Here is a 22,576-nt window from a genome sequence, read left to right as displayed (position 1 = left end):
GCACTGGCTCCTCCCACTATGACCCTCCTCCAGACCTCAGGATACTGTGCCCGGAAGAGCTGACACAATAAGGAAGGATTTTGAATCCCGGGTAAGACTCATACCAGCCACACCGTATAACTTGTGATACTATACCCAGTTAACAGTATAAAACATAACTGAGCCTCTCAACAGATGGCTCATAACAATAACCCGTTAGTTAGGCAATAACTATATACAAGTATTGCAGACAATCCGCACTTGGGATGGGCGCCCAGCATCCACTACGGACTACAAGAAATAGATTTACCGGTAAGTAAAATCTTATTTTCTCTGACGTCCTAGTGGATGCTGGGAACTCCTTAAGGACCATGGGGATTATACCAAAGCTCCCAAACGGGCGGGAGAGTGCGGATGACTCTGCAGCACCGAATGAGAGAACTCCAGGTCCTCCTCAGCCAGGGTATCTAATTTGTCGACTTTAGCAAACGTGTTTGCCCCTGACCAAGTAGCAGCTCGGCAAAGTTGTAAAGCCGAGACCCCTCGGGCAGCCGCCCAAGATGAGCCCACCTTCCTCGTGGAGTGGGCTTTTACTGATTTAGGATGCGGCAGTCCAGCCGCAGAATGCGCCAGCTGAATTGTGCTACAAATCCAGCGAGCAATAGTCTGCTTAGAAGCAGGAGTACCCAGTTTGTTGGGTGCATACAGGATAAATAGCGAGTCAGTTTTCCGGACTCCAGCCGTCCTGGAAACATATTTTCAGGGCCCGGACTACGTCCAGTAACTTGGAATCCTCCAAGTCCCTAGTAGCCGCAGGCACTACAATAGGTTGGTTCAAGTGAAAAGCTGATACCACCTTAGGGAGAAACTGAGGACGAGTCCTCAATTCTGCCCTATCCATATGGAAAATCAGATAAGGGCTTTTATATGACAAAGCCGCCAATTCTGATACACGCCTGGCCGAAGCCAAGGCCAATAACATGACCACTTTCCACGTGAGATATTTCAGATCCACGGTTTTTAGTGGCTCAAACCAATCTGATTTTTAGGAAACTCAACACCACGTTGAGATCCCAAGGTGCCACTGGAGGCACAAAAGGGGGCTGAATATGCAGCACTCCCTTTACAAATGTCTGAACTCCAGGTAGTGAAGCCAGTTCTTTCTGGAAGAAAATGGACAGAGCCGAAATCTGGACCTTAATGGAACCCAATTTTAGGCCCATAGTCCCTCCGGACTGTAGGAAGTGCAGAAATCGACCCAGCTGAAATTCTTCTGTTGGGGCCTTCCTGGCCTCACACCCCGCAACATATTTTCGCCAAATACGGTGATAATGGTTTGCGGTTACTTCTTTCCTGGCTTTTTCAGCGTAGGAACGACTTCCTCCGGAATGCCCTTTTCCTTTAGGATCCGGTATTCAACCGCCATGCCGTCAAACGCAGCCGCGGTAAGTCTTGGAACAGACAGGGCCCCTGCTGTAGCAGATCCTGTCTGAGCGATAGAGGCCATGGGTCCTCTGATATCATTTCTTGCAGTTCTGGGTACCAAGCTCTTCTTGGCCAATCCGGAACCACGAGTATCTTTCTTACTCCTCGTTTTCTTATTATTCTCAGTACCTTTGGTATGAGAGGCAGAGGAAGGAACACATAAACCGATTGGTACACCCACGGTGTCACTAGAGCGTCCACAGCTATCGCCTGAGGGTCCCTTGACCTGGCGCAATATCTCTCTAGTTTTTTGTTTAGGCGGGACGCCATCATGTCCACCTGTGGCCTTTTTCAACGGTTTACCATCAGTTGGAAGACTTCTGGATGAAGTCCCCACTCTCCCGGGTGTAGGTCGTGTCTGCTGAGGAAGTCTGCTTCCCAGTTGTCCACTCCCGGAATGAACACTGCTGACAGTGCTAAGACGTGATTTTCCGCCCATCGGAGAATCCTTGTGGCTTCTGCCATCGCCATCCTGCTTCTCGTGCCGCCCTGTCGGTTTACATGGGCGACTGCCGTGATGTTGTCTGATTGGATCAGTACCGGCTGGTTTTGAAGCAGGGGCCTTGCCTGACTTAGGGCATTATAAATGGCCCTCAGTTCCAGAATATTTATGTGTAGGGACGACTCCTGACTTGACCAAAGTCCTTGGAAGTTTCTTCCCTGTGTGACTGCTCCCCAGCCTCGAAGACTGGCATCCGTTGTCACCAGGACCCAGTCCTGTATGCCAAATCTGCGGCCCTCTTGAAGATGAGCACTCTGCAGCCACCACAGTAGAGATACCCTGGTCCTTGGAGACAGGGTTATCAGCCGATGCATCTGAAGATGCGATCCTGACCACTTGTCCAAGAGGTCCCACTGAAAAGTTCTTGCATGGAACCTGCCGAATGGAATTGCTTCGTAGGAAGCTACCATTTTTCCCAGGACTCGTGTGCAGTGATGCACCGATACCTGTTTTGGTTTCAGGAGGTCTCTGACTAGAGATGACAGCTCCTTGGCTTTCTCCAGCGGGAGAAACACTTTTTTCTGTACTGTGTCCAGAACCATCCCCAGGAACAGTAGGCGTGTGGTAGGAACCAGCTGTGACTTTGGTATGTTTAGAATCCATCCGTGCTGTTGTAGCACTTCCCGAGATAGTGCTACCCCGACCAACAACTGCTCCCTGGACCTCGCCTTTATAAGGAGATCGTCCAATTACGGGATAATTAAAACTCCCTTTTTTCGAAGGAGTATCATCATTTCTGCCATTACCTTGGTAAACACCCTCGGTGCTGTGGACAGCCCAAACGGCAGTGTCTGGAATTGGTAATGGCAATCCTGTACCACAAATCTGAGGTACTCCTGGTGAGGATGGTAAATGGGGACATGCAGGTAAGCATCCTTGATGTCCAGGGATACCATGTAATCCCCCTCATCCAGGCTCGCAATAACCGCCCTGAGCGATTCCATCTTGAACTCGAATCTTTTGATATATGTGTTCAAGGATTTTAAATTTAAGATGGATCTCACCGAACCGTCCGGTTTCGGTACCACAAACATTGTGGAATAGTAACCCTTTCCTTGTTGAAGGAGGGGTACCTTGACAATCACTTGCTGTGAATACAGTTTTTGGATAGCCACCAACACAGGGAGTTGCTGGTAAGGCAGATTTTAGGAAACGGGGGGGGGGACCAGGTACCCGGGTCCGCCTGTGAAGCCCCAGCGTCATGCTGTGGACTTACCGGACGCTGTGCCTTTTTGAATCGGCATCACCTGACCACTGCCGAGTCAATAACCCCCTTCTGGCGGCAATGGACATTGCGCTTATTTTTGATGCCAGCCGGCAAATATCCCTCTGTGCATCACGCATGTATAAGACAGCGTCTTTTATATGCTCTATTGTCAGCAAAATATTGTCCCTATCCAGAGTATCAATATCATCCGACAGGGAATCTGACCACGCAGCAGCAGCACTGCACATCCATGCCGATGCAATCGCTGGTCGCAATATAATGCCCGTGTGTGTATATATAGCTTTTAGGGTAGCCTCCTGCTTTCTCTCAGCAGGTTCCTTTTGGGGCAGCCGTATCCGGAGACGGTAGTGCCACCTTTTTTGATAAACGTGTAAGCTCTTTATCTACCCTAGGGGGTGTTTCCCAATGTGACCTATCCTCTGGCGGGAAAGGGTACGCCGCCAATAACCGTTTAGAAATTATCAATTTCTTATCGGGGGAAGTCCACGCTTCCTCACACACCTCATTTAATTCCTCAGATGCAGGAAAAACTACTGGTAGTTTTTTCTCACCAAACATAATACCCTTTTTTGTGGTACCTGGGGTACTATCAGAAATGTGTAATACATTTTCATTGCCTCAATCATGTAACGGGTGGCCCTATTGGAAGGTACACTAGTCTCATCGTCGTCGACACTGGAGTCGGTATCCGTGTCAACATCTGTGTCTGCCATCTGAGGTAGCGGGCGTTTTAAAGCCCCTGATGACATTTGAGACGCTTGGACAGGCACAAGCTGAGTAGCCGGCTGTCCTATGTCGTCAAACCTTTTATGTAAGGAGCTGACACTGTCACGTAATTCCTTCCATAAGTCCATCCACACAGGTGTCGACCCCGCAGGGGGTGACATCACATTCACAGGCATTTGCTCTGCCTCCACATCATTATCCTCATCATACATGTCGACACAGCAGTACCGACACACAGCACACACACAGGGAATGCTCTGACAGAGGACAGGACCCCACAAAGCCCTTTGGGGAGACAGAGGGAGAGTATGCCAGCACACACCAGAGCGCTATATAACACAGGGATATCACTATACAGAGTGTTTTCCCCTATAGCTGCTTGTATTATATATACTGCGCCTAAATTTATTGCCCCCCCTCTCTTTTTTACCCTTTCTGTAGTGCAGGACTGCTGGGGAGAGCCAGGGAGCGATCCTTCCAGCGGAGCTGTGAGGGAAAATGGCGCCAGTGTGCTGAGGAAGATGGCTCCGCCCCTTTTTCGGCGGGCTTTCTCCCGCTGTTTGTGTAAATCTGGCAGGGGTAATTTACACCTATATAACCTCTAGGGCTATATATGGTGTCAGTTTTGCCAGCCAAGGTGTTAATATTGCTGCTCAGAGCCCCCCCCCCCCCCCAGCGCCCTGCACCCATCAGTGACCGGAGTGTGTGGTGTGCATGAGGAGCAACGGCGCACAGCTGCAGTGCTGTGCGCTACCTTGGAGAAGACATAAGTCTTCAGCCGCCGATTTTCCTGACACTTCTTGCTTCTGGCTCTGTAAGGGGGACGGCGGCGCGGCTCCGGGACCGGACGACGAGGTCGGGTCCTGTGTGCGATCCCTCTGGAGCTAATGGTGTCCAGTAGCCTAAGAAGCCCAAGCTATCACCAGTTAGGTAGGTTCGCTTCTTCTCCCCTTAGTCCCTCGTTGCAGTGAGCCTGTTGCCAGCAGGTCTCACTGTAAAATAAAAAACCTAAAATATACTTTCTTTCTAGGAGCTCAGGAGAGCCTCCTAGTGTGCATCCAGCTCGGCCGGGCACAGAAATCTAACTGAGGTCTGGAGGAGGGTCATAGTGGGAGGAGCCAGTGCACACCAGGTAGTCCTAAAGCTTTCTTTAGTTGAGCCCAGTCTCCTGCGGAGCCGCTATTCCCCATGGTCCTTACGGAGTTCCCAGCATCCACTAGGACGTCAGAGAAAGGAAGTAGAGTTAAAATGGACCCCAGCCATGTGGTTATACCTATGTAGGCTATATGTATGTGTCACCGGTACATTTATAACCCCCTTAAAAGCATACAGCCTCTTTATAGTAATATGCTTTGTATTAAGACAGGCTTAACAGCCTGTTGTAGGTGCTGTACATTATATTGCTGCTGCTGCGGGCATTACCTGCCCCCACTGTCTCCCCCCTGCAGCAGTGCTGCCTGTATTGGAGACAGACCGCGGCAGCAGTGAGCATTGTCCGCGGTCTAAGTGAGGGCTGAGCCGCCGGCAGTGTGGAAGCTGTCGTAGGTTCCCCACCGAGTGTGAGCTCCCGTCAGTGAGAGCTATCAGCGGCAGGATCCGGGGAGCTCGGCAGCGGTACCAGTGCTAGTAGCGGCCGGAAGCCAGTCCTGATTGAGCACAGAAAAAACACTGAGGTACTTTGGGAGTATGGAGGGGGTGGAGAGTTAATATTTAAATGTGCCAATCCTGCTAACGCCCCATAACGTCCATATCCAAGAGTACTCCAGTGACCCCTAGTGGATGAATAAGAAACAAAGCAGCCAGTATTTACTCTGCACAAAAACAAAATAACTCTCTGCAAATGTTATCTGCCACACCTGCAGTGCACATGGTTTTGCCCAACTGCTAACAAATTTGCTGCTACGATCATGTCTGAATTACCCCCTAAGTTCCTAAACGGCCTCACTCAAAGTTTGCAGCATCCTGGATGTGAGATAGTGTGAGCAACCCTTTCAAAATTTCATGAGACCATATTACCATGGCTCTAGAAATCCAGCCGCATACTATGATAGCGCCCTGGGCTACACCTTCGGCAGTATAAATTGATTTAAGAGTGGTTTCGATTTTGAGATCAGCTGAGTCTTTAAGGGAAACAGCCCCAGGTAAAAGGTAAAACCATCTTACGTGACAGTTTGGACACAGAGGTATCCACTGTCGGCGGGGTTTGCAAAACATTCCTATCCTCTGAAGGGGTTCACTATGGTATGCCGGCAGTCGGGCTCCCGGCGACCAGCATACCAGCGCCGGGAGCACGACCGCCGGCTTACCGACAGTGTGGCGAGTGCAAATGAGCCCCTTGCGGGTTTGCTGCGCTCGCCACGCTACGGGCACGGTGTTATTCTCCCTCCAGGGGGGTCGTGGACCCCCACGAGGGAGAATAAGTGTCGGTATGCCAGCTGTCGGGATCCCGGCGCCGGGATTCCGTCAGTCGGCATACTGAAGACCACCCCTCTGAAGGGAAAGGGAATGAATTTAACACCTGTTTAGGGGTAATACATTTCTTTTCAGGATTAATTCATGCTGCCCTAGCCAGGGAATCTAATTCTTTAGAGCGAGCCCGGGAAGGTTGCAGAGGACTTTGGCTTCACATTAAAATACAATTCCTCTGCCTGCACTTCCTCCGTATTAGGGATATTTAGCACCTCTCTAATGGCATAAATGAGGGCTTTAACACCCGGGGACAGGGAATCATCCTCGTCCACCCCAGCCACTCCCTCATGAAGCTCTGGTAGTTCAGAATCAGAGTCCGATTGTAACAATTAAGGGAGAGTGCGTTTGTGAGAGACCACAGGGGGGAGGGCTGAAGAGCCTGTCTGTGGGCGGCAGTAGTTACAATAAACGTGTCCATAGTTTGTTTCAGTGCTTGCCTTTCTCGGTTAGCTGTAGCTAATATCGGAAATCATAGTTTCAATTATTCCATCCACTTTGGCCATCACTACCTTCTGAAGGAATTGAATAAGTGATCCCTGTGAGGAAGGTGTAAACCTAGCCTTGCATTAAGTACACACAAACTTATTCGCAAACATGGTTGAGCAGAAAATACACAGATTAGTATGAAAAACACAGCAGTATTAGGAAATATGCACACTAACCCAGACCGCCGTGAATGGAGTGACACAGAGAGATATGGGAACCAGCACAATACACCACAGACTGAGCAGCGCCCCGCTGGGTGACCACTGAGTGTAAATTTCCACACAGCGGTAAACCGCTGATAATAAGCTCCCCCTCACTATAACCCCTGGTTCCAGTTTCCAGTGTTGATTCAGTGGGTCCTGGAGGAGCAGTCTCTGCGTGCAGCAACAGGAAATGGCGCCGTTTGGCTTTTGGTCCCACTCTACGGAAAGCCCCATCCCCATAATGGTGCGCGGTCCTTGCATTATTTTTAAACTGGCTCTACTTATAGTGTGTGTAAAACGAGAGTATATAGGCCCCGTTTACTGTTGCCAGTCTGGGTACTCAGTGTGCACCGCGGCCCAGAGCCGGGTGAACACTGTCCCTCATGCCGCCATCATACACCGGGGACCCGATAACCGGGTCCCACGGTGTAACACTCACCGCACCGTGTCTATCTTCGGCATGCTGCCGGCGTGGACTCACCCTCTGGGAGTGTGAGAACACCACCTCAGGAGCTCAGTGTCCTGTCAGCTGGGATGAGGAAGTTGGTTCGGCCCCCCCCCTTAAGTCCCACGACACAGGCAGACTGAAAATAACTAAAATACATTTCTGAAGAAAACTCTGGAGAGCAACAGAATGCACCCGGCTCCTTGGGCAAATTTTCTAAACTGAGTCTGCTAGGAGGGGAATAGAGGGAAGGAGCCAGCATACACTATTAGTTTCCTAAAGTACCAGGCTCCAGTGGACCCGATCTATACCCCATGGTAATTTAGTATTCCCCAGTATCCACTAGGACGTAAGAGAAATAGATTAACTCACCAGTGCATGGTTAAAGAAATCCACAAACATAACTGAAGTTGAAAACCACATATCTAGCTTGAGGGCCGTACTGACCGGGAGATTTCCCCAGAGATGTGTGCTGAGCGGTCTAGCACAGACCGCTCAGCACACCCGCTCAGCACAGTGCGGACATGGGGGGGGGCGCTCATTTCACCCAGCAGTGCGATAGCGATGCGCGGTCCTGTCGCTGGCACCCCTACACACGGAGCAATGTTCAGCTAATTTCTAAGTAATTTAGTCAGATTGCTTAGAAATTAGTTGAACATCGCTCCGTGTACCCCCCGTTATACTTCCGTGTTCAGAATATTTGACATGTTGATCAACACTTAAACCATGTACATGTCACTAACTTTGGAGGGAAACTTATGCAACTAAATACACAAATTTCAGTGATGACTGTGCATATACTGACTTTCCAGAATAACATATTACTAGTTATAAGTACTCACAAGATAAAGTTTTCGGTGTTTAAAGCCAGCCAAATGTTCCACCATAGGAACCACATCGGTTTTCAAATTGCATAGCTCACACACATATCTTGGTTCAATTCTGTTTGCTTTAGTTCGAACTTTATATTCGAGAACATACTGCAAGCCTAAATAAAGATAAAATATGCAGGCAGATGTAACATGAAATTTCTGAGAGGAGAATCAAGCAATATAAACAGTGTCGGGCCATTTTACTGTCACTCATGTTCTAAACTTTATGGAAAAAAAACTAAAAATATTCATTTGGTTGCTAGAATACCATTAGCCACTGCCTACCTATGACAAGTATTGTTGCAGAAGTAAACATTACTAACAATTTTACATACTCTGGACAGTACTGAAAAATAAAATTTTAAACCTACCGGTAAATCTTTTTCTCGTAGTCCGTAGAGGATGCTGGAACTCCGTAAGGACCATGGGGGGATAGACGGGCTCCGCAGGAGACATGGGCACTTCAAGAAAGACTTTAGGCTCTGGGTGTGCAATGGCTCCTCCCTCTATGCCCCTCCTCCAGACCTCAGAGAAACTGTGCCCAGAGAAGACGGACAGTACAAGGAAAGGATTTTAGGTAATCCAAGGGCAAGATTCATACCAGCCACACCAATCACACCATATAACTTGTGATATACTTATCTAGTTAACAGTAAGAAAAACCAACATAGCCTCGGTCCACCGATGAAGCTATAACATAACCCTTATGTACGCAATAACTATATACAAGCCTTGCAGAAGTAGTCCGCACTTGGGACGGGCGTCCAGCATCCTCTACGGACTACGAGAAAAAGATTTACCGGTAGGTTTAAAATCTTATTTTCTCTAACGTCCTAGAGGATGCTGGGACTCCGTAAGGACCATGGGGATTATACCAAAGCTCCCAAATGGGCGGGAGAGTGTGGATGACTCTGCAGCACCGATTGAGCAAACAGGAGGTCCTCCTCAGCCAGGGTATCAAACTTACAGAACTTTGCAAAGGTGTTTGACCCCGACCAAGTAGCAGCTCGGCACAGCTGTAGTGCAGAGACCCCTCGGCAGCCGCCCAAGAAGAGCCCACCTTCCTAGTGGAATGGGCCTTAACCGATTTTGTTAACGGCAATCCTGCCGTAGAATGCGCCTGCTGAATCGTGTTACAGATCCAGCGAGCAATAGTCTGCTTTGAAGCAGGGCAAACAGTGCCTCTGTTTTTCTGATCCTAGCCGTTCTGGCCACGTAAATCTTCAAAGCCCTGACCACATCAAGGGACTCGGAATCCTCCAAGTCACGTGTAGCCACAGGCACGACAATAGGCTGGTTCATATGAAAGGATGAGACCACTTTAGGTAGGAATGGAGGACGAGTCCGCAAATCCGCCCTATCCATATGAAAAACCAGATAGGGGCTTTTATGTGATAAAGCCACTAATTCCGAAACTCGCCTAGCCGAAGCTAACAACATGACCACCTTCCATGAGATATTTTAACTCCACCGTTTTGAGTGGTTCAAACCAATGTGACTTAAGAAAACTTAACACCACGTTAAGGTCCCAAGGCGCCACCGGAGGTACAAAAGGAGGCTGAATATGCAGTACTCCCTTCACTAACGTCTGTACTTCAGGAAGAGAGGCCAATTCCTTCTGAAAGAAAATGGATAGGGCCGAAATCTGAAACTTAATTAAGCCTAATTTTAGGCCCAAATTCACTCCAGTTTGTAGGAAGTGAAGGAGATGGCCCAGCTGGAATTCTTCCGTAGGAGCATTCCTGGCCTCACACCAAGAAACATATTTTCGCCATATTCGGTGATAATGTTTTGATGTCACGTCCTTCCTAGCCTTTATTAGTGTAGGAATGACCTCCTCCGGAATACCTTTTTCGCTAGGATCCGGCGTTCAACCGCCATGCCGTCAAACGCAGCCGCGGTAAGTCCTGGAACAGCAGGTCCCGTCTTAGAGGAAGAGGCCACGGATCTTCTGTGAGCAACTCCTGCAGCTCCGGAAACCAGGTCCTTCGTGGCCAACCTGGAACAATCAGGATTGTTCTCACTCCTCTTTGTCTTATTATTCTCAACACCTTGGGTATGAGAGGAAGAGGAGAAATACATAGACCGACCGGTACACCCACGGCATCACCAGGGCGTCCACAGCTACCGCCTGAGGATCTCTTGATCTGGCGCAATACCTTTTTAGCTTTTTGCTGAGACGGAACGCCATCATGTCCACTTGGGGCAGTCCCCACCGACTTGCGATCTGCTCGAAGACTTCTGGATGAAGCCCCCACTCTCCCGGATGCAGATCGTGTCTGCTGATGAAGTCTGCTTCCCAATTGTCCACTCCCAGAATGAACACTGCTGATAGTGCGCTGACATGATTCTCCGCCCAGCGAAGAATCCTGGTGGCTTCCGCCATTGCCACCCTGCTCCTTGTGCCACCTTGGCGGTTTACATGAGCCACTCCGGTGACATTGTCAGACTGAATCAGAACTGGTTTGTCGCGAAGTAATGCCTCCGCTTGACGTAGGGCGTTGTATATGGCCCTCACTCCAGGACGTTGATGTGGAGACAAGTCTCTAGACTTGACCAAAGACCTTGGAGATTTCTTCCCTGTGTGACTGCTCCCCAACCTCGGAAGCTTGCGTCCGTGGTCACCAGGATCCAGTCCTGAATGCCGAACCTGCGGCCCTCTAGGAGGTGAGCACACTGCAGCCACCACAGGAGAGATACCCTGGCTCTGGGGGACAGGGTGATCCGCCGATGCATATGTAGATGTGACCCGGACCACTTGTCCAGCAGGTCCCATTGGAAGGTTCTCGCATGGAACCTGCCGAAGGAAATGGCTTCGTATGATGCCACCATTTTCCCCAGGACTCGAGTGCAGTGATGCACTGACACCTGTTTTGGCTTCAATAGGTTCCTGACCAGAGCATGAGTTCCTGAGCTTTTTCCGTCAGAAGAAAAAACCTTTTCTGGTCTGTGTCCAGAATCAAGCCCAAGAAAGTCAGACGCGTCGTAGGAACCAGCTGCGACTTCGGGATATTAAGAATCCAGCCGTGTTGCTGTAACACCTTCAATGAAAGTGACACGCTGTCCAGTAACTTCTCCCGAGATCTCGCTTTTATGAGGAGATCGTCCAAGTATGGGATAATTGTGACACCTCGCTTGCGCAGGAGCACCATCATTTCCGCCAGTACCTTGGTGAAAATCCTCGGGGCCGTGGAAAGCCCAAACGGCAACGTCTGAAATTGGTAATTACAATCCTGTACAGCAAATCTCAGGAACGCCTAATGAGGTGGAAATATTGGAACATGAAGGTACGCATCCTTTATGTCTAGGGAAACCATAAAATCCCCCCCTTCCAGGCTGGCGATGACCGCTCTGAGCGACTCCATCTTGAACTTCCGTGGCGCTCACCTGATTGGCTGTGCGCTGTCTGTGCTGTGACAGCGCATCGCACAGCTCCATCCATTATATTCAATGGTGGGAACTTAGCGGCTAGCGGTGAGGTCACCCGCCGGTCAGCGGCTGACCGCGGGTAACCCCACCGCTGACGGCAAAGTTCCCACCATTGAAACTAATGGACCGAGCTGTGCGATGCGCTGTCACAGCACAGACAGCGCACAGCCAATCAGGTGAGCGCCACGGATGTAGCGCTTCCTGATTGGCTGAAGGGACTTCAGTGACAGGAGTCACGTGGTGTCCCGGCATTCGGGGTAAGGGGTCTCATGTGTCAGCATGGGACCCCTTTCAGTCCGGTGGTCCGTGTGTCCGTTTTCTTTTTTTGCCAAGTACGTGGATTTATCTCTGGACCCTGGCTGAGGTGAGTAGATTGAACTTTTCTTTTCAGGTATCCGTGGATTCTACATGGAGAAGAGGACCGATGTCGGCGTGTGAACATAGGTAAGTATGTGTGTGTCGGCAGTGTGTAATAAAGTTTTACTGTCACGGTGTCTGTGTCCTGTTTTTATTTGGGTATTTTTTTCCCAGTAGTACTACAGGTACCAGCGGGCCCGTTTTTCTCCCGCATGCTGGTACTTGTGGTTCTCCAAGTACCAGCTTGCGGGGGAGGCTTGCTGGAACTTGTAGTACTACTGAAAAAAACAATATTCTTGTCATTTTACTCTAGGCTATCAGCCTCCCATCCGCAGCCATTGGATGGGGGGGGACAGCCTCGGGCTTCACCCCTGGCCCTTGGGTGGCTGGGGGGGGGGGGGGGGGACCCCTTGATTGAAGGAGTCCCCACTCCCCCAGGGTACCCCGGCCAGGGGTGACTAGTTGGATATTTAATGCCACGGCCGCAGGGCACTGCATAAAAGTGACCCCCGGCTGTGGCATTATCTGTCCAGCTAGTGGAGCCCGATGCTGGTGTAAAAAATACGGGGGACCCCTACTCTTTGTCCCCCGTATTTTTTGCACCAGGCGCAGAGCCCGGTGCTGGTTTTAAAAATACGGGGGATCCCTGCCCAATTTCCCCCCCGCATTTTTGGAACCAGGACCAGCTCGAAGAGCCCGAGGCTGGTTATGCTTTGGAGGGGGGACCCCACGCCATTTTTTTTTCGTGTTTTTCACGTTTTTTCCCGTTTTTTTAAATCGCGAGAAAATCCGGCAAATCGGTCGTTTTTCGCCCACGGGACTGTCGAATCCGTTTTTCATTGAATATGGTGAATTCCGGCAGCCACCTGCCGGAATTCACCTGTCGAATTGTGTCGAATTTAAAAACGGTGATAATTTGCCGCGATTCGCCGTGAATTGCATATACCCCATAGCGTTTATTCTGGAACTAAGTAAACAAACATCTCTTTGAGCATCCCTCATATATAATACAGCATCTTTTATATGCCCTAGGATCATTAAAATGGTATCCTTATCTAGGGTCTGAATCTCCGCTGATAAGGAATCAGTCCATGCAGCCACAGCACTACAAACCCAGGCCGACGCCATTGCCGGTCTAAGTATTGTACCAGAATGTGTGTAAATGGACTTCATGGTAACCTCCTGCTTGCGATCAGCAGCATCCTTGAGGGTAGCCGTATCTTGGGATGGCAGCGCTATCTTTTTTGATAAGCGTGTCAATGCCTTGTCCACCTTAGGAGAGGATTCCCATCGTATCCTATCCTTTTGCGGGAAAGGATACGCCATAAGAATCCTCTTGGGAACCTGCAGTCTCTTGTCTGGGGTTTCCCAAGCCTTTTCGCATAATTCGTTCAGCTCATACGAGGATGGAAAGGTGACCTCAGGCTTTTTCTCTTTATACATGCATACCCTCGTGTCAGGGACAGGGGGTTCCTCTGTGATATGCAAAACCTCTTTTATTGCAATAATTATATATCGAATACCCTTAGACACTTTTGGCTGTAATTTTGCATCATCGTAGTCGACACTGGAGTCTGAATCAGTGTCGGTATCTGTGTCAACTATTTGGGATAGTGTGCGCTTCTGAGACCCCGAAGGACTCGGCGACATTGGGACAGGCATGGTTTGACTTCCTGACTGTTCCCTAGCCTCAGCTTTGTCTAATCTTTTGTGCAATAAATTCACATTAGCACTTAAGACATTCCACATATCCATCCAGTCAGGTGTCGGCGCTGCCGACGGAGACCTTGCATTCATACACTCCCCCTCCTCCTTAGGTGAGCCTTCAACATCATACATGTCGATACACGCGTACCGACACACCCCACACACACAGGGAAGCTCTTTTCTGAAGACAGGTTCCCCACCAGGCCCTTTGGAGAGACAGAGAGAGAGTATGCCAGCACACACCGCAGCGCTATATGGCCCAGGAAAAAACACAGAATGTTTTACCCAGTAGCGCCTTTATGTATGTATATGCGCCAATTAGATGCCCCCCCCTCTTGAAAAACCCACTGTCACCGTCAGTAAGCAGGGGAGAGTCCGGGGAGCTTCCTCTCAGCGCTGTGCTGTGGAGAAAATGGTGCTGGTGAGTGCCGAGGATGAAGCCCCGCCCCCTCGGCGGCGGGCTTCTGTCCCGCTCAAAATCTATCAAAACATGACGGGGGCTCTTTATATACATGTACAGTGCCCAGCTGTACATGTATATATAGGCTTTTGCCATAGGAGAGGTTTATACTGCTGCCCAGGGCGCCCCCCCTGCACCCTTACAGTGACCGGAGTGTGTGAGGTGAACGGGAGCAATGGCGCACAGCTTCACCGCTGTGCGTTACCTATATGAAGATCAGACATCTTCTGCCGCCTCTGAAGTCTTCTTTCTTCTCATACTCACCCGGCTTCTATCTTCTGGCTCTGCGAGGAGGACGGCGGCGCGGCTCTGGGACGGACGGCGAGGATGAAACCTGCATACCAATCCCTCTGGAGCTAATGGTGTCCAGTAGCCTAAGAAACAGGACCTTGAAACTCAGAGAAGTAGGGCTGTTTCTCTCTCCTCAGTCCCTCGATGCAGGGAGTCTGTTGCCAGCAGGCTCCCTGAAAATAAAAAACCTAACCAAAACACTTTCTTACAGGAAACTCAGGAGAGCTCCCTGCAGTGCACCCATCTCCTCTGGGCACAGTATCAAACTGAGGTCTGGAGGAGGGGCATAGAGGGAGGAGCCAGTGCACACCCAGAGCCTAAAGTCTTTTTTAAAGTGCCCATGTCTCCTGCGGAGCCCGTCTATCCCCCCATGGTCCTTACGGAGTCCCAGCATCCTCTAGGACATTAGAGAAATACTTTTCTTTTTCTTACCCAAGGCACATATCTAATAATTATTTTACTGGTGAATACTGCAGAAACACATACCAATCAGAGGCTCCCTGTCTGTTCTGTGCATATAATCTTTCAAAAAAAATATGGAGCTCCCGATGTGTTCAGCCAAAGTCCCTGGAAAAAAATAAAATAAAAAGAGATCCATGAAGTGTGAATGGGGATGAGACGTGAAGAAAAGGCAGACAAAAGGGGGAAGTTAATTGGGCGCTAGGTTTAGAAAGTTGAAAAACCTTGCAGACCTCGCGCCCAATTTTGGACTACCACAGGTATGTGAGCTCCTGATACCCGTGGTATCCAATTTTATTACAAAATACTTGCCTCTCTAGTGGTCTACCCTCTATATTTCCACTGGGGAAAGGGCTGCTGGGAGATGTAGTTCTCCCAGCTGCTTTATTCCTGAGGGTTGACACTACACAGGGGAGTCACACACACACACTTACAATACACTCATCGTTGCGGCAGAGGACTGCATCCCAATGCTGGAGAAGATGCTGTTTCGGAAGATGTGTAATTACAGACTATTAAATTAATTGGAAACTTCCATTTGCTTAATTAGTCCTTAGTAAGGGTGCCATCTGGGTTCCAGAGCAAGTCCTGATGATTTTTCCTAAAATTAACGATTTTTAGGAAGAATCAGACCTGCTCTGGAGGTGCAAGAAAAAAAAAAAAAAAAAAAAAAAGACGCGTAATTTCGAGAAATCACATGGTCTCATTTTCAGTGCTCTTACTGAATAAAAAAATTCTGCGCTGCCGGTTTTTATTTTTTAATTTCCCACCGACAACTGAATTTTCCCCTTAACTGATGAATTTTTCCCCTCAAGACCATTCAAATTGTTCGGGTTTTTTTATGAGCAAATTAAGTGAAGAACATGTATTTAAACGTATTGTTTTTTTTCTTTTTAAACATCGGATTGGCACCATCGGAAACATGGAGACTTTCATTTTCACACCCTTATAGCCACCAGGTACACACTGGAGGGGGCTTAATTTACACTTCCCCAGCAGCTGCTGTCGTCTGCCGCCGGGTGGGAGATCCTGCCATGCTGACCAGTCAGCAGTGAATGGCAGCACAGCAAACACTAGGGGAGGGTGCAGGGAGGCAGAAGGACTGGAAGGTCCCTCAGAGCTGCGGGAATCATATGCGACCAGATCAGATAAGGTGTGGTGTGGTATTTGTCTAATTTTTGTCTCATCATTGTTGTTTCCAATTGTAAAGTGAGACAGAATATGCTGCACTATATAAGAAACTGGAAATAATAATAAAAATAGTTTATCAAAGCTTGGAGAGAAAAAATACTGAGAGATAAAGTATCAACCAATCCGCTCCTATAATTTTTCTAACAAAGGGACAGATGTATTAATTTGGAGAAGGCATAAGGAAGTGATAAACCAGTGATAAGTGCAAGGTGATAAACGCACTAGCCAATCAGCTCCAATATGTAACAGTTAGGAGCTGATTGGCTGGTTCGTTATCACCTTGCACTTATCACTGGTTTATCACTTCCTTATGCCTTCTCCAGGTTAATACATCTGCCCCAAAGCATGCCTGCCTACTGCCCTGAGGAAGAGTCTAGTATTCGAAACGTGTTGGCCGCAATTCCTGGCATTACCTACCTGCATCCTAAGAGGACCTACGTGTCTAAAGTTGGTGACTTGCTTTGAAGAGAGAAGGAAGGTATCCGGAACCTCCATATAAACACTCACTCCATCGCCTCTTACTGGGAGCAAAACACGGTACGGTTCCAACTTTTTATTATATTCGCATTGGATGGATTTTATATAGGACGCTATAGCAATGTTTGCAATAAACGTGCTTTTTTGTTTATAAAACTTGATTGTGCCGTTTTCTATTTGACATTTTTTTTTTTAACATGTTGACAACTACAAGCAATTTGATCTGCATGTGAGAATTGAGGTGGCATCCATATTCATGTAGGGAAAAGTTAAAACTATTCATCATTCTGGACTCTATATTAATGTTTTTTTTTTTTTTACATAAGTGGACCTTTCAGGTGACCTTTTTCCCATTTTGAACAAACTTTGGACTGTAATTTGTGTGCTTGACAACGCCTAAAGGTGCTTTAATTTTTTGCTGTATTATCAAGCCTGTAAACTGTATGACAGAAGCTGATACTTTCTCTCTCACAATATTATGTCTCTCAGAAACTAGCCAGTGCAGTGAAGGTATATCTAACCAAGAGAGTGCAGGCAATCTATAAAAATGTGCCATTAACTGATGAGACATTTTACTTACAGACCCATGTATGCAAAACAATCTATTACAAAAATAAAGGAGGGTGCTAATATAATTGCAAATCACTTATTACACAAATTATTTTTTTCATTTACTAAAAACATAAAATTGGATGTAAGATATTAAAACCTCCCATGGGAAGAAACTTTGAATATATATTGTTTATCAATCAGTTACAACAATATGTACCATCCATTAGGTTCAGTTACATTAGTTAGTGATGCCCATTATATCATACTGATACAGGTTGAGTCTCCCTTATCCAAAATGCTTGGGACCAGAGGTATTTTGGATATGGGATTTTTCCGTATTTTGGAATAATTGTATACCATAATGAGATATCATGGTGATGGGACCTAAATCTTAGCACAGAATGCATTTATGTTACATATACACCTTATACACACAGCCTGAAGGTAATTTTAGCCAATATTTTTTATAACTTTGTGCATTAAACAAAGTGTGTCTACATTCACACAATTCATTTATGTTTCATATACACCTTATACACACAGCCTGAAGGTCATTTAATACAATATTTTTAATAACTTTGTGTATTAAACATAGTTTATGTACATTGAGCCATCAAAAAACAAAGATATCACTATCTCACTCTCACTCAAAAAAGTCTGTATTTCGGAATATTCCGTATTTCGGAATATTTGGATATGGGATACTCAACCTGTAGTAACTATAGTCAAAAGTCAGTGACTCAGAGGTATCTGTCACAATGACTGTTAGGCTAGAGGAATAGCTGTTAATAGCGGATAGACATGAAGGGAAGTGCGCAGTTAGATTTCCAATACATCGGTAATGTGCTTTGCTCAACCCCAAGTCACAAAAAATTAACAGTTACATGCGCTATGAGTAGACGGTAGAGTCCAAATGTCAAATCTCTGTCAATATTCCTTGTGATGGATCTTGGGAGGGAAGAAAAAGAAGGCGAGAACATACAATAGTGTGATAACGTCAGATGATGGACCACCCAGCGTGCTGATTCTTTTTATCAGGAAGTGCAACAGTCTACACCAAAAGATCCGGAAACCCAAATACTTTTTCTCAGGTCACCTCACACTTTGTGAATAAAAAATTGGGATGCTCACATGTATGCTTACTACTAGTAAACAGATGCTGTGCCCATAAAGGTATCTTTATCCCTTTTCGTCTCTTGGTATGGAGATGTTACATCCATATAAAAGCAGGACAATCGGGACAGTGAAAACATACATTTATTAAAACCGCTAAAGAGGTCTAAAGCGCACAGTAGTTCAACCAGGTTACACAGAACAAAACCCCATTTGTAACCTGGGTATATAGGTATAGTCCCCCCTGTGCCTGTGAACACACTGTGCTGTACCTCAAAAAAGACACTATTTTCAATGCGTTTCAGCACGCTGCGGCGCCTTTTTGAAGATAAGTGTCAAATAGTAAAAAGGTCCTCCATATATAGCACCCACGCTGGCTCCAAACCGAAACTGGATATCCGAATGGTGTGCTCAACCCTGTCAGTCCCAGTCACTTCCAATATACATCAGTGATTCAGTGTCTTCAGAGGGAGGGAGAGCGCTGACCATAGATTCTGGTTGGACATGCGCTGTGCTCTTGCCGCATGTCCCTTTACTAGCCCATAGAGCAGGTAAAAGTAGATGTTTCATACCCGAGCTGCAAGCCACACTGCAAATTGTCACAGTAGCTTCTTGGATCCCTTTAGGCATTGGAAGTAGCACCCCCAGCCAGACAGATGCAGAGTAAAATCAGCGGGTAAAGCAAAACGGACAATCACTATACCAAGGTCCCAAGGGATACATTTAAAGTCCCTTAATGTGTTTCTCAGTCTTTGTCAAACGACTTTCTCAGAAGGTAAAAAAAAAAAAAAAAAGTGACTTGGTTGATGATATCCGAAGGGAATTATAAAAATGTAATGCATGGGAATTCAACTAGGGATCTTGGGCATTGTGTGGCTGCAACCTGGCCCACTAATCAGTCTGGGATCACTGCTTCCATAGAATTATTTGTTATTGCTACACTACTGAATAAAGCAAAAGGATTGCTTCACACCTATAGGAGTTTGTGTGTTCTCATCACATCTTTTAATATGATGAATTAGACTAATTGTTTATGTGCATATATGTTTACTCTTTATAAGAACAAATGGTTAATAAACGTGGATGACAATATGTAAAAGAGACTGATGTTTATCAATGGATCTATGTTCACCATTGTGACTATGTAAAACTTTTATAATGAAATGTCCTTAATGGATTTTACCTGTTACTCTGATTGGATGCTGGATACTTAAACATGGACTACATAGCCTCCATTTTTACCTTCTGAGGAAACAGTCGCTTTACAAAGACTGAGAAACACATTAAAGTACAGTACTTTAAATGTACCCCTTGGGACCTTAGTACAGGTTGAGTATCCCTTATCCAAAATGCTTGGGACCAGAGGTATTTTGGATATCGGATTTTTCCGTATTTTGGAATAATTGCATAACATAATGAGATATCATGGTGATGGGTCCTAAGTCTAAGCACAGAATGCATTTATGTTTCATATACACCTTATACACACAGCCTGAAGGTCATTTAACCAGTATTTTTTATAACTTTGTGCATTAAACAAAGTGTGTCTACATTCACTCAATTCATTAATGTTTCACCTTATACACACAGCCTGAAGGTCATTTAATACAATATTTTTAATAACTTTGTGTATTAAACAAAGTTTGTGTACATAGAGCCATCAAAAAACAAAGGTTTCACTATCTCACTCAAAAAAGTCCGTATTTCGGAATATTTGGATATGGGATACTCAACCTGCATAGTGATAGCCAGATGCAGACTAAAGTCAGCGGCTGAAGCAAAAACGGGCAGAGGTGCTACTCCCACTGCCTAAAAAGGAGCCAAGAAACTAGCGTGACTACTGGCACTGCAGATTGCAGCTGGGTCAAGAAAACAAGAGTTATAGTAGACTTACCGTAGTGAATTCTGTTTCTCCAAGGTCTACAGGATATACATTGAGTTGTAGGTGTAACTTTTGAGCTCCAATGATGCCTCAGTTCAGCCTCCCTATAACCCCGCCTCCTGGCCCAGGGAATTCAGTTTTGCCACAAAGCCCAAGGTAGGAGCAGGATTAAAGCAAAAGGAAATAACTATTCAGGCAAGAAAACACACACACACTTCCATACCAGAAGGAAGGAAGGGATTAGTAAGCATAGCGATTCTCAAATCAGGTGTGTCAGGGTGGGTTCCCTATGGATACTGTGGACCTCGGAGAAACAGAGTTAACCATAGTAAGTCTATCATAATGCTTGTTTTCTCCTTTGGGGTCCACAGTAGATCCACAGGATATACACTGGGATGTCCCAAAGCAGCAATTAAGCGAGGTGACACTCCCGATTTGACTGGAGAATCCTACGCCCAAATGCAGCATCCTGAGATGCAAAGGTATTAAAAGCATAATTTCTCACAAATGTATTAATGGATGACCATGTGGCTGCCTTACAGAGTTGCTCAGCTGAGACAGCATGGTGAGCTGCCCAAGGAAGATATCCAGACTTGGATCGGAGAATCGCTCTGTCTGGATAAAATACAAGAAATGGAGGACGACACGAAAGTGCTCCTAAATCTGATACTCTTATAGCTGAAGCAATTGCCAATAGAAAGAGAACTGTTCAAATGGAAAAATGTGCGAACATTGTGTACATTTGCAATTTTCCTTTGTAACCATATGGTTAATGCTGACACTTGTACCTTCAGGCATGTTAAGCGGAGGCCTCGGTCCAGTTCAGCTTGAAGGAACGCTAAGATTCTTAAAACTCTGAAGGACCTTGGGTCAGTTTCTGGCAGAGCACCACTGAAAATAAGTATGGTAACAGATCTGGTAATAGAATAGATCTGGAAATAGATGCGAGCTGAGGATGGTTTCCTTGCTTTAAACATCGTTTGAACCACCGCCTGTAAAAAGCCTTTAACTATGGATGTTTCAAGTACCACGCCATCAAAGAGGTGTGCGTAGAGACAGGGACCCTGAAATCAGTGGATCTGGTCGCTGAGGCAGTAGGAACGGAGTGTCCACGGATAGCCTCTGCAGATCTGTGTACCAATTTTGTCTGGGCCACGACGGAGCTTTTAATATCACGGCTCCCTCTTCCTGTTTGAATTTTTCAAATCACCCTGGGCAACAGAGAGATTGGAGGGAATCAAAGGTATAGAGGGGAATGTAATAGGGTGTGAGAATCAGAAAGTGAGTAATTTGGGGAAATTTCTCCTGTCTTTAATCAACCTGATGTTGCAAAGTAAATGATTGCCACTTTAAAAAACAGGAGAACTCTCCCATGATATCTCACTTTCTGATTCTCACACCCTATTACATTCCCCCCATAATGAAAGTGTTAATGGAAGACCATGTGGCTGCCTTACATATCTGTTCTGCTGAAGCACCACGTTATGCTGCCCATGACAGAACTACCTTACGAGTAGAGCGAGCAGAGACATTAGCCGAACAGGGAGATCAGCTTGAGAATAAGCTTCTGAAATAGTCATCCGAAGCCAACTCGCCAGTGTCTGCTTATCAGCAGGCCATCCCCTCTTGTGAAATCCGTAGAGAACGAAGAGAGTGTCTTGTCTTTCAGGTGGCACTGGTACGATGGAAGGCTGGGACTACAGTTTCTTCTTTAGGGTGGAATTTAGATACCATCTTAGAAAGATACCCAGATTTGGTTCTGAGAACCGCTCTATCTGGATAAAAAAATTAAAAAAAATCCGAAAAGGAGGGCGGCACAGCAATGCCCCTAAATCTGAAACTCTTCTAGCTGAAGCAGTGGCCAGTAGAAAGAGAACTTTAGCGGTCAACCATTTAAGATCCACTCGTTTAAGTGGTTCAAATAGGGCAACTTGAAGGGCCTTTAGGACTAAACTTAAGTCCCGAGGCACTGTAGAAGGAACAAAAGGAGGTTGAATGCGTAGCATTACCTGGAAAAAAGTGCAAACATCCTGTAGGTTAGCAATTTTCTTTTGGAACCACACAGTCAATGCTGACACTTGCACTCTCAAGGAAGCTCCCTGTTGACCTTTGTCCATTCCTACCTGAAGGAATGCCAAGACTCTGGAAACTCTGAATGCCCTAGGGTCAAATTTTCGGTCACTGCACCACTGAATATAGGCTTACCATATTCAGTGATAAATACGAGATAAGGAAGGTTTCCTTGCTCTGAACATTGTTTGAA

General features: G+C 46.7%; 1 protein-coding gene across 38 annotated transcripts in view; it reads right to left on the bottom strand.

Annotated features, from left to right (window-relative positions):
• The window catches only part of LOC134927837 (uncharacterized), a 1,188,393-nt gene that overhangs the window by 935,156 nt on the left and 230,661 nt on the right, over positions 1-22,576 (bottom strand). Inside the window, exons 23-24 of one of the 38 annotated variants that reach the window (XM_063922886.1) lie at positions 15,126-15,206; positions 8,366-8,511 (exon numbers count right to left, since the gene is read on the bottom strand). The exons of the other annotated variants lie outside the window; for them this stretch is intronic. Of the exons in view, the coding sequence (XP_063778956.1) occupies positions 8,366-8,511; positions 15,126-15,206 (227 nt within the window). The remainder of the gene's footprint in view (positions 1-8,365; positions 8,512-15,125; positions 15,207-22,576) is intronic. 38 annotated transcript variants of the gene reach the window in all.

The sequence above is a fragment of the Pseudophryne corroboree genome, chromosome 5 (assembly GCF_028390025.1).
Source record: "Pseudophryne corroboree isolate aPseCor3 chromosome 5, aPseCor3.hap2, whole genome shotgun sequence".
Lineage (NCBI taxonomy): Eukaryota > Metazoa > Chordata > Amphibia > Anura > Myobatrachidae > Pseudophryne > Pseudophryne corroboree.
This window is presented reverse-complemented; position numbering and strand designations above follow the sequence as displayed.